At 56.3% G+C, this 10,893-nt stretch overlaps 1 protein-coding gene across 1 annotated transcript; it reads right to left on the bottom strand.

Moving 5' to 3' along the window:
- Positions 1–838: 838 nt before the first annotated feature.
- Positions 839–9,653, bottom strand: LOC128796552 (bactericidal permeability-increasing protein-like). Its single transcript, XM_053958320.1, has 15 exons — positions 9,525–9,653; positions 8,462–8,576; positions 7,742–7,870; positions 7,150–7,305; positions 6,709–6,772; positions 4,763–4,826; positions 4,231–4,322; positions 3,890–4,066; positions 3,617–3,676; positions 3,325–3,492; positions 2,970–3,037; positions 2,705–2,747; positions 2,290–2,353; positions 1,722–1,798; positions 839–1,122 (listed from the first exon to the last, which is right to left on the bottom strand). The coding sequence occupies exons 1-15, from the start codon at positions 9,637–9,639 to the stop codon at positions 1,075–1,077; spliced, it is 1,440 nt and encodes a 479-aa protein (XP_053814295.1). The 5' UTR covers positions 9,640–9,653; the 3' UTR covers positions 839–1,074.
- Positions 9,654–10,893: the final 1,240 nt, after the last annotated feature.

The raw sequence follows: 10,893 nt of genomic DNA, 5'->3' as shown, positions 1-10,893 counted from the left end.
GCCCCGCCGCCGTTCCGGGCCCGCCCCGCTGCTGGGCGGCGCCGCCGCGGGAATCACAAAATCACAGAATTAATTAGGTTGGAAAAGACCTCCGAGATCATCGAGTTCAGCCTGTGACCCAGAACCACCATTTCAACTAAACCAGGGCACTGAGCGCCATGTGCAGTCTTCCCTTAAACCCCTGCAGGGACGGTTACTTCACTACTTCCCTGGGTTGCCCATTCCAAGGTCTAAGGACCCTTTCTGTGAAGGAATTTTTCCTAATATCCAACGTAAACGTCGCCTGGTGCAACTTAAGACCATGTCCTCTTATCATGTCCCTTGTTCCCTGGGAGCAGAGCCTGCCCCCCACCTGGCTGCACCCTCCTGTCAGGGCGTTGTGAGGGTGAGAAGGTCCCCCCTGAGCCTCCTTTTCTCCAGGCTGAGCCCCTCCAGCTCCCTCAGCCTCTCTTGGTGCTCCAGCTTCTTCCCTGGTACCATTGCCCTTTTCTGGACATAATCCAGCACCTCCATGTCCATTTTGAAGTGAGGGACCCAGAACTGGACAAATCACAAACCCTTTCCTGTTCCTGTTTCCCCACTATGGCTGATAAGGGCCAGGATGCCCCTGGCCTTGATGGCCACCTGGTGCTCAGGTTCAGCTGCTATTGACCAGCACCTCCAGGGCCTTTTCCACTGTGCTCTTTCCAGCTACTCTGCCCCAAGGCTGGAGTGAAGGCACAAGACAGCAGGACACAGGTGGTGCCTCACCATGGCCACAGCCAAACCAGGCTGTCCCAATCCAGCTCCCGTGTGGCCCTGTGTGGCCCGAGGTGCAGACAGTGACACCAACAGCATATCCCAAGCACCAATGCCTTTATTGCTGCTCAGAGGAAGGAGGGGACTGGGTGGCCCAGGGCAGGTGACCCCCAGCTCATGGTAGCATCAGGTGAGGCCCCAGCAGGAGCACGGAGGGTCTGGGCCAAGGCAGCAGTGCAGGACACTGGCAGGTCTGGTGGTCTTTGGCTCATGCAGGGAAGGGCAAAGTGGTGATTGGAGCATATTTGGTGCTGAAGGGCTCTCATCGCCTTATCTTCATCCCCGGGGCTGGAAGCGAACATCTGCTCCAAGCAGCAGGAAATTCTGGGAGAAAGAGAGAAAGTGCTGAGCTGCTACAGGTCCTGGCAGCTGCATTGGCCAGCACCCATCACATCCCTGAAGGGAGAATGCATTGGGACATGTGGCTCTGCCAACCTTTTTTTCCCCCTGGCAGGCTCCAGAGACATTTCACAGCCACACCTCACTACAGCTTTTTGGGATCCCCATGGTGACCCCACTTTGGGGTTTCCCCAAGGCACCCCACAATAGGGGCTCTCTCTGCTCCCCTGGACCTGGTACAGCTCCTTACAGCAGACAAGGCAGGGGCAGCATCCTACCAGGCATCACAGCATCCATCCAGGCATTGCCACTCAGGGAGAGTGGGGATTTGGGGCTGACACTGCTATAAAAAGCGTCATGGAAAATTCAGACCCCAGGCTTACGAACTGGAGAACGATGTGGTGCCATCCCAGACCCGCACCAAGCAGCCAGGAAAAGCAGAGAACTGGTTTGCTGCTGAGAGCTCCCATGCACCACTTCCTAGCACAGCTGGGGGAACTGGATTTGGAGGCTGTGCTGGTGAGCAGGGCTTTGTGGGCAGCAGGATGGGCCCCAGCTGGGTCCAGGTGCTCCCTCTCACTCACCTGGTGGAACCTCACGAGGATATTGGAGAGCTGAATCCTGTCCAGAAGTGGCAGAGGGAAGCCTTCATCTAAGCGGGCTGGAAAAGACAACACATGTGTCTGCACAGGGATGGGAATGGGAGCCAAGGGAGCACGGAGCACTCAGAGGTGATCACCTCCTTCCCCCAGCCCTTTCCTCTCCTCCACTGCTCCTGGGGCAGGCAGAGGAAACTCCTCCCAAGCTCCACAGAAGGGCTGCTTGTTGTGCCATGACAGCCCCCTTGGCCCATCCTGCCACCAGCCCCACTCTGGACTGAGCTGCTGGCGAGGCAGGAGATGCAGGGATTCGGGGAGAGGGTCTGGAAAGCATTAGGATATGCACAGGGCTCATTTTTTCCATTGCGTTGGCTGCTGGGAGCCTGTCAGAGCAGCAAGAGGCTCCCACCACTTCACTGCCGCCTCCTGCACTCACTTTCCCCTGCATCAGCCTTGGCAGCCTTGGATTTAATTAGTGAGCTGGGACCACTTGGATGGAGCAAGCCGAGTGGAGGTTGCTCCAGCAGCCCCATTCCCCCCAGCAGGTTCTCACCATTGAGACGTGGGAGCAGGATGCTGGAAGTAAGGATGTTCGTTAAGGACTGCATCATTCGCACCTAGGCAGAGGGGAGATGAGAGAGGAAAAGCTTTAGTCTGTGGGACACGACATATGCAAGCACTGGGGGATAATTAGAAAATGGAGATGAGGAGCTGGGATGGGCACACACTTTGCCAGAGACCAGCAGCTTTGTCTGGCTGCACTGGCAGGGAAGGAAAGGTTGGGGTGAGAGCAGCAATGGGTCTGGCTCCGCATCCTTTCCCAGCCTTGCAGGCTGGGGCAGGAGGTGCCTGCAGAGTCAGTGGGGGGTCCCATTTTGGCAGGCAGCAGGGAATGACTCCCTGTCCTGATCCCCAACAGGCTGCCAGCTCCATGCTGGGGGCTCTGGTCATGGTCAAGGATAGCTCACCTGGAAATGGCCGACAGCCGAATCCTTCAGAGACAGCCTGATCCTGCACAGGGACAGAAGTGGTGCCGTGGAGGATGTCCCAAGGGAGGGAGCGATTCCACCCATTGATGGCCATGCAGATCCCATTCCCTCCAGCCCCAGCTCATTCTCTCCACACCAAGCCCACATCCCAGGGACCTTCCCATCCCTTCTCTGTCCCTGGGCATCCAAAACAGAAACAGCCCCAGCCACCCCCTGCCCAGTCAGTGGCTGCTGCCCTCTGTACCTGCCCACGTCCAGGCTCCCAACTATGCGGCCGGATCTCACGTTGATGACAGCGGACATGTTCCCTGTCTGGGGAGAGAGCACAGAGCTCTGGCAGTGCTCACCCCCCCTCACCCCAGAGCAGACAGCTGGGGAAACAGCTCTGACCGGCTGAAACACACCACTGCCCATCCAGGGGTGTGTTTGCACCCAGCATTAAACCTGGCATTTGTCAGCTCAGGAATTGTTCAGCTGGAGACACCCCCCACTGTGGCTGGACAGCACCTGGGAGCTCCCCTGGCAGGATCTGAGGAACAGGATGGGGCACAGCTCAAAATCCCTTCTGCCCCATCGCCACAGACCGTGTCTGAACTCACCAGGCTGAGGAGGAAGAGAGGAGCCAGGCTGGAGTTGGGAAGGATGGCATAAGCCTGGGCATCCACAATGGGCTGGAATGAGATTCCTCCAGGTCCAATAGTCAGGAACGGAGCAGTGGGAGTGGACAGCCTGAACTTCATTGGCATGTTTGGGTACATCTCCTCCAGCTGTGTGGGAGTAGAGAGAGGATGGGAACGATGGCACAAACCCCCAGTCCTCAGGGAGAACACCTGGCACAGAGCAGAGCCTGTGTGTGCAAGAGTTCTGGACAGGCAGGGCCAGACTGCTCACCTGGGGAATGAAGGCTGAGAAGGCAGAGGTATCCAACCTGAATTCCGATTCCTTTGGGATCTGCAGGGAGAGGATTGTCACACTGGGGCAATGTGGCACAGAGGAGCCCATGGCGAGCCCTCCCATCGCCAAATGCTGCCATGTCTGACAGCCCAGCCCCACCCCACAGCCCCCTGCTCTCTCACTGGGGATTCTCCAGGAATGCTGGCTGCTCCTGGAGCACCTCAGCAAATGGAACCTCTTTCCCAGCTCTGTCCCACTCGTGCCACTCACCATGGCCTCTGTGATTTCAAAGACCAGTGCCCCGGCCTTGTGGTAGGCAATGCCAGCTGTGTTGAAGAAGTAGCTGGAGGCTCCAAAGTAAACCATGCGCTCGTGATCCGAGGGGAAGGCCAGTGGCAGCGGGGAGAAGGGGACGGTGGAGCGGTGGGCCAGGGAGTAGAATTCACCCTGGGAGGAGGGAGAGACGTGGAGAAGGGGTGCAAATAGCAGTGGGGCTCACCTGCTGACTCAGGCTGGCAAACAGCATTTGCAGCAGGTTCCAAAACCTGGGCTCCCACCTGCCTTTGGCAATGGCATTGGCCAAATCAAATGTCCCCAGGGCTGCCTCTCACCTTCAAGTCTGCATCCAGGGACTGGGCGGTAGCTCTTGGGGGTGCCACCAAGGAATAATCGATCCCAATCTTGTCATCTATCCTGGCTGTGACTGTAAACACAAGAAAGAGAGATGACTAAGAAGGAGATATTCAGGAAAGCTGGGAGCAGATGGCCTCCACTGGCATCTGGGCAGTGCCATGATTGGGCTTCCTGGTGCATCAGCTCACTACCAACTGCCCCTCTGCTTGCTTCTCTTTAGAAGAGAAAAAACCATTTTCCTCCTGGATGTTTCTCAGCGATGCAAACCATCTCCTGGACCAGAGGAGTGGCCTGGGTCCCCCAGGTAAAGCAGCCTGAGACCCTGGAAGTCCTTGGGCACAGATTCTGAAGGGATCTCCACAGCCTGACAGGACACACAGTGATTTGTCTCTGCTGAGAAGATGTACTGGAACACCAGGAGATGGGGAGTGGACACAAAGTAAAACATTCCTCATGGCTGGCAAAAGCTAGGAAGAGCTGTTCCCAAACCCACTTACAGCCCCCCAGTACCTCTCAGCGTCCGGATGTACGTCTGGAGCTCATTCTGCACAGACTCGACCACGTTGTCACACACCTGTGGGACAGAAAGTCCATAGAGCTGAGCAGGGGCACAGCCCCCTCTTAGAGCTTCAGCCACACTCCCTGCTCCATGGCAAAGCCTGGTTAAGTAAAAGAGCACACAGTGATGATTGCCTCCATTCATCAGGCAGCACATTAAGTGTCCAAGACACAAGCAGGGTTTATACCAACAAGCATCTCCTTGCAGCAATTTCCCCTCAGCACAGTTCAGCTCTGGGGAGATCCTTGGAAGGAATCTCATGTAGCCCATGCAGGAATGAACCGTGCAGAGCAGCCAGGGTGTGGTCGAAAAAGAGCAACTGAAGGCATTAACCCACCCCGCAGGGGCAGGAGCACTGACTGCCCTAAAGCCGAGCTTTGCTGGTTCTGTGTGCCAGGACAGGAGAGTGCATGCGTCTGCCTCTGTCATCCACAAGTGAAGCCCTGGCGTTTGTGGGGATTTTATTGCTGGCTCACCACTACCCTGGGAAATTTACTGCGGTTCACAGTCCTGCAGATGGCTGAGGAAATCTGCAGAAGCTCCTTTCAGTGTTTTCACTGTAACATCACAGCCACCATGGGCAGGATCTGTCTGTCATCTGTCTGACTGGGCAAGCAGCCCACAGAGCTGATGGTGAGATGCAGCACTGAGGAGGGGCAGCGACCAGACTGACAGAGATGAGGAGGAGGCGACACAGCCTTGGGCATGGCCTTAGTGACAGCAGGTTGCAGCTCTTCCCTGTCCCCAGTGATATTTTTCTGTCTGTGCTGGAAATGCTCCATTGCTGCCTGTGAGGATGTTGATGCAGGCAGAAAAATGCCGTCCCAGTGACTGGGATTTCCCCATGACCCGCATTTCCCTGTGACCTGGATTTCCCTGTGACTGGGATCTCCCTGTGAATGGAGTCCCAGAACTCGGGGTACTAGAACTGCCCAAGCATTGCAGCAACAGCAGGAGGCAGACACGGGCTGCCTGGCCTGGGTTGACGCCCAGCTGTGCCCAGGGTGCAGCTCAGTGCCTACCCCTGCCCTCTCCTGCCCATTGCCCCTCACACCATGACTCCACAAAGACAGTGAAGAATGTGTGTGGGGCAGAGGGGGCTTGGAGGAGGAGCAGAGGGCAGTGGGGTCCCTTTGCAGTCCCAGAGCTGTCCTCCTTCCAGGGGACAAAACAGCAGAAAAGGCCTCTGAGCCCTGTTGTTGCTCCTGCTGCCAGACCATCTGCTGCCACAGACCCCAGGGGACTTGGGAACACTGTTGCATGCAATTGGGAATAGTGCCTGGGCAGGATGGGATCTGCTGCAGGAATGGAATTTGCCTGTTCTCCAACTGCCTCCTCCCAAGCAAGGTTCACATCCAGAGAGGCTCTAACTCATGCCAGTTATCCTTGTAGTAATTATTGCTAACAGCTTGTTTCCATGTCTTGTTGCAGGTCTCCTGCATGTCAGTGTCTGTAGCAGGCAGCGGTACCAGAGCTCCCTGACCCCCTCAGTAAAACAAAACACCAAATGTCTGAAATCCAGGAATGAGAGTTTCCCCCCAAGTGCTCCCCAAAGCCCTCCAGAATATGGCTGGTTAAAGGACAGCTCTGATCAGGTTACAATGAGTTTGGCTGAGACATAAGATCTAATTAACTGACCACATGGAAAGAAAAGTCTTTGTTAATTAGGAACCAATTATGCTGGGCTTTGGCAAAGGCTCCAGGTTTCAAATTCAGCCTGAGTCATTCTATGCTTTGGAGCCTGCAACGCCCATTCCTTTGGTTTTACTGAATTGGCAACACAGTCATGTGCTATAGCTATAGTTACCTCCCAACATCTGATCCATCCAGTACATCACCTAGTGAGGGTTAAAGACAACCAGAAAACCCAGGGCCCTGCCTTCCACTGCTCACATACCTTTCTCTCTAAATTCTTCCGCAACTTGGATTCAATAACGCGGTGGAAGAGGTTGTAAAGCCACCTGCAGAGAAACACAGAGAGAAGCCCTGCCTAGCTCAGATCCATACTGCAGAAGTATGTGCCCAGGAAAAGGAGAACCTAGAGAGGCAAGACATCATTCCCACACCAATTTGGCATCTGGCTTTGTCCCAGGGTTTACATTTGCAAACAGACTCACTGGTAAACCACAGAAGTCTGGTGTCTGCCTAAACCACACTCACCCCCTTTAAATGTGCAGCCACAGCAGGAGAAATTCAGGCCAGACTTAAGACCAGGCAATCTCAGATTTGCCAAGAAGCTACTCCTTGCAACAGGGCCACATTCCCATGGTACAGCCACAGTCCCTTGACAGGTGGGCTAAGACACAGTGTTTTCAGACCTTCCAGTGAAATCACGTACCCAAGCTTGCCTGAAAAGAGCACCCGGACTTTGGAGATGCGGGCACTGCAGTCCGAGGTGCTGATGGTGGGCTTCCCAGTGGTGTCACTGCCCAGCCTCAGGGCGATTTTCAAGTAGACATTTTCTACCTTCAGGTTAAAAGATCCATGGTCCCGGCTGCAGGGAGAAGGGGATAAGAAAGAGATATTTGTCAATGACAAGGCCTGGAGAAGAGACCTCGAATCTGCTTCACAATTAATCTATCTGGATCACTCTCCCCCACGAATGGTCTCTCCAGAGGAGATTGGGAAAGGGTTTAAACTCAGGGGAGCCACATTTCACTGGCACATAAACTAGGAGAGGTAACCTTTAAATAGAGGGGAGCAAGAGCAAGAAGGGCTGGTGGAAGAGAGACCAGAGGGTCCATGTATAGCTCCCCTTCCATGTGTCTTGTTCCTGCCTCCCAGCCTGTTTTATCCATCATATCTGGGGAAGCAACGTGACAGCTGCCCAAAACAGAACGGAGAGGGAGAGGAGAAAAAACCTGTCCAATTCCAGAGAGGGAGACACAGAGTGGGTGCCTGAATAGGGAGAGGAAGAACTGGGCACTCACATAAAGAGAAATTTCACCCGCCAGTCTCCATCCAGCTCAGCAAAGGCGTTGGAGATGGAGACCTGCAGGCCCACGTTGGAGATCGGGGTAATCCGTGAGTGTGGCAAGTGGAAATCACGAAGGCGCAGTCTAAAAATGTGTGAATGAAAAGTCACGTTACAGTGCTTCCTTCCTGCCAAGCACAAGATTAGGGAGGGAGGGAGGGAGACAATCAGGGAGGGAAGGAGGGGGAGCAGGATGGAGTCACTGCACTGCCAGCAAACCCTGCTGCTGCAAAGCTACGCCTGGCAGGGACACACAGAGCAGAGTGGCACCTTTGGGAACGTGGCCCTTGCAGCCACCCAAGGCAGCTCCAAACGCTGTGCTGCAGGAGCAGAGAGGCACCTGGGGCACCAGGGAGCCGGCATTTCCACAGGGACTGGGCTCCAGCTTCACACAGGAACTGTGCCCTGGTCCCACAGGCAAGGCCATCTCCACTACCCAGGCTTTGATTGCACACAGTCCACCCATGCCCAGAGTGCCGGGACCCTGGTTCCATTTTTCCCCTTGGGCAAAGAGTGAAACAGGAACATGCACCAAGGACAGGGCCAACATCTCAGGGAGCTGTGGAGGGGACAGGATGGTCCTCACTGCTCCAGGGGCCCCCCACTCTCCCCAGTCTTCCTGACCCTTGCCTTGGTTGGGGGCAGTGGGTGGCTCCAGGCCACTGGCAAGGCTCACCTGGAGAATGAATAGCGCACCTTCCCCACATGCAAGACACGAGAGTCCCCCGAGATGTCTGGCAGCGTCAGCTGGGCCAGCTCCTTCTCCAGGATTGCGATCCCCTGCTGTTGGGCTGCAGGAACACAGGGAGAGCTTCACTCCAGCACTGCTGCAGGAGCTGGGGCACGCACTGGGCGTGCAGCAGAAGGATCAGAGGAGAGATCCAGGTGATGCTGCCTCCAAGGCTGGCTTTAAAAGAAACCTCCAAGCACAGAGCCCTGCAATCACACAGGCGATACTGCCTGGTGCCCTGCTTGCAACCCCAGGGGAAGGTGGTAGCCACAGAAAGGAGAGAGGTGTCCCAGTCCTCACTTTGCAGGCTGCTAATCAGGTGAGGTGTGTGGGAGTTCCGAGGCACTGGGCTGCTCCATGCCCATTGCCAGCAGGAGAAGATGGATGGAGCTTATATCCCAGGGAGCAGCACGGCATTACTGGGTGCTGCACCCCAGCCTCCGTCTGAGAAGGGGAGTCACGTTCTCTCCCACACTGCCTGGCAGAGCTGCCTGGTAAATGAGCTGTTTCTCACACAGTGTATTTCAATCCATAACTGCGCTCTGCTGGAGCCAGGGCTCTGCCTGCCTCGATAAAACCAGCACAGGGCCCATCCATCTCTGTCACTGCCCCTGCCTAAACTCCCCAACTCCTCTCTCCTCTGCAGCTCCCTCCTCCAGGGCTCATGGCTTGGCTGCCTGGATGTGCTGTGGGACCAGCACCCTCCCGCTGTGCCAGCCTCCCACACTGCCTGGCTGCAGCTCCCTGAGACCCCACAGGGCCAGACCCCTCTCCAGGGGCTGCATCAAGTTGTGGCGTGGGGGGCAGGCAGGTGCAAGAGGGAAAGCCCTGGCCAATGGTGCATTTGGCACCCCTGTCCGAGGATTTCCCCACGCTGTCCCTGTGCTCCTCACCCATGGCCAACGATCCCCCATCCTGCTCTGGGACCCTGCACTTCTCACAGGGTACCTGGCTCCACACCTCTGCCACCAGCACATCTGTGAGGAGAGAAATCAGAAGCAGAACCCACCGTAGTCCAAGCCTGCCTGGGTGATCCTCACCACGAAGCCGGGGTTGGTGGCTGTGGTGAGTGCCAGGCACAAGGCCAGTGCCCCGCAAGCCACTGCCACGCTCTGCATTCCCATCCTGGCTTCCTGCAATGCTGTGCTATGCTGGGCTCTCCCAGCCCACACCACCTTTATATCCCTGCCAAAAAGGGAACTGCTATTCAGGGTGGTGTGCAGAGCCACGGGGGGCGTCCCCAGGACTTCCTGCTTGGCCACCACCCTGCTCTGCTGTGCTGCTGGCACCATGATATGGGCCAGCACAGAGGCACACCTGGTGCCTCTCACTGAAGGCAGGGAAGGAGCAGTGGAAACTGGGAGGCAACAGCCCAGTCTCCAGCTCTCCATCACTGGCAGCAGTCCCTGCCTGTTGCAGCAGTGAATGCTCAGTGGAGCAGAGCTGGGTTTGGCATTGGCAGCTGAGCCTGACAGAGCCACATTCCTGCAGCCTGCACCCAGCAAAAGCTGGGAACAGCCTGGGCTGTCCAGGAGCAGGGTCCCTGCCTTGCTGCTCTCCATCTCTGTCCCTGTCCCATGGCTCTCCTGGCTACACTGTGAGCTGCTTCTCACACACCACAGATCTGCCCAAGGAACCAGAGCAGCCGTGGGGCACAGCACAGCAGTGGCTAAAGAAGGCAGGTCACAGCTTCTCACCTCATGTGAGCAGATCCCGGGGACCGCCACACCCAGCAGGGCTGGCAAAGGAGCACCTGCCTGGGCTGGGCAGCTGCACCAGGGTGCCCACCTCAGTGGGGTGCCCTGCACCTCCAGACCCTGTCACAGGGCTCCTGCACAGAGCAGCCACACACAGGAGGAGACATCCATCACCCCAGGATCAAGCTCCAAAGACATCACTTCAGAGGCCTGATATGTCACAACTCTTGTCATGATGGCTGGAGACAGGGGCAGGAGCTGGGTGCAGCCAGGCAGGTGTGAGGGGGGAACACCCCTGTTCCCTCTCAGCCAGGAGAGCTGGGCTGCCTGGTCTCTCCTGGCAGGACAAAATTGAAGAAGAAATAATTCAGTTACTTTCATTTCCTATTGGGGTCCAGGCACAGGAAACCCATCACTGCTGATGCAGGCAGATCTCATGCTGGATCCAGGGAAGTCCTGGCTGCCAGAGGCAACATCCTTGAGCTAAGGATGTTGTGAAATGCAGCTGTTGCTCAAGCACAGCAATCCCTTGGTGCTGCAGCCTCAGGGATGAGGCCATGTTGTCCATTCTGGAGGAACTTGCCACGTGGAGATTGAGGATAGAGAGACCAAGGCATTCTGTTCCCCTTTGACTTTTGTCCCACAAGTTTTCAGCAGAGTCACTTGCAGGCTGCCTGGAAG

Source organism: Vidua chalybeata, chromosome 17 (assembly GCF_026979565.1).
Source record: "Vidua chalybeata isolate OUT-0048 chromosome 17, bVidCha1 merged haplotype, whole genome shotgun sequence".
Classification (NCBI taxonomy): Eukaryota; Metazoa; Chordata; class Aves; order Passeriformes; family Viduidae; genus Vidua; species Vidua chalybeata.
Note: the sequence above shows the minus strand (reverse complement) of the source record. Positions and strands in the feature narration are given on the sequence as shown.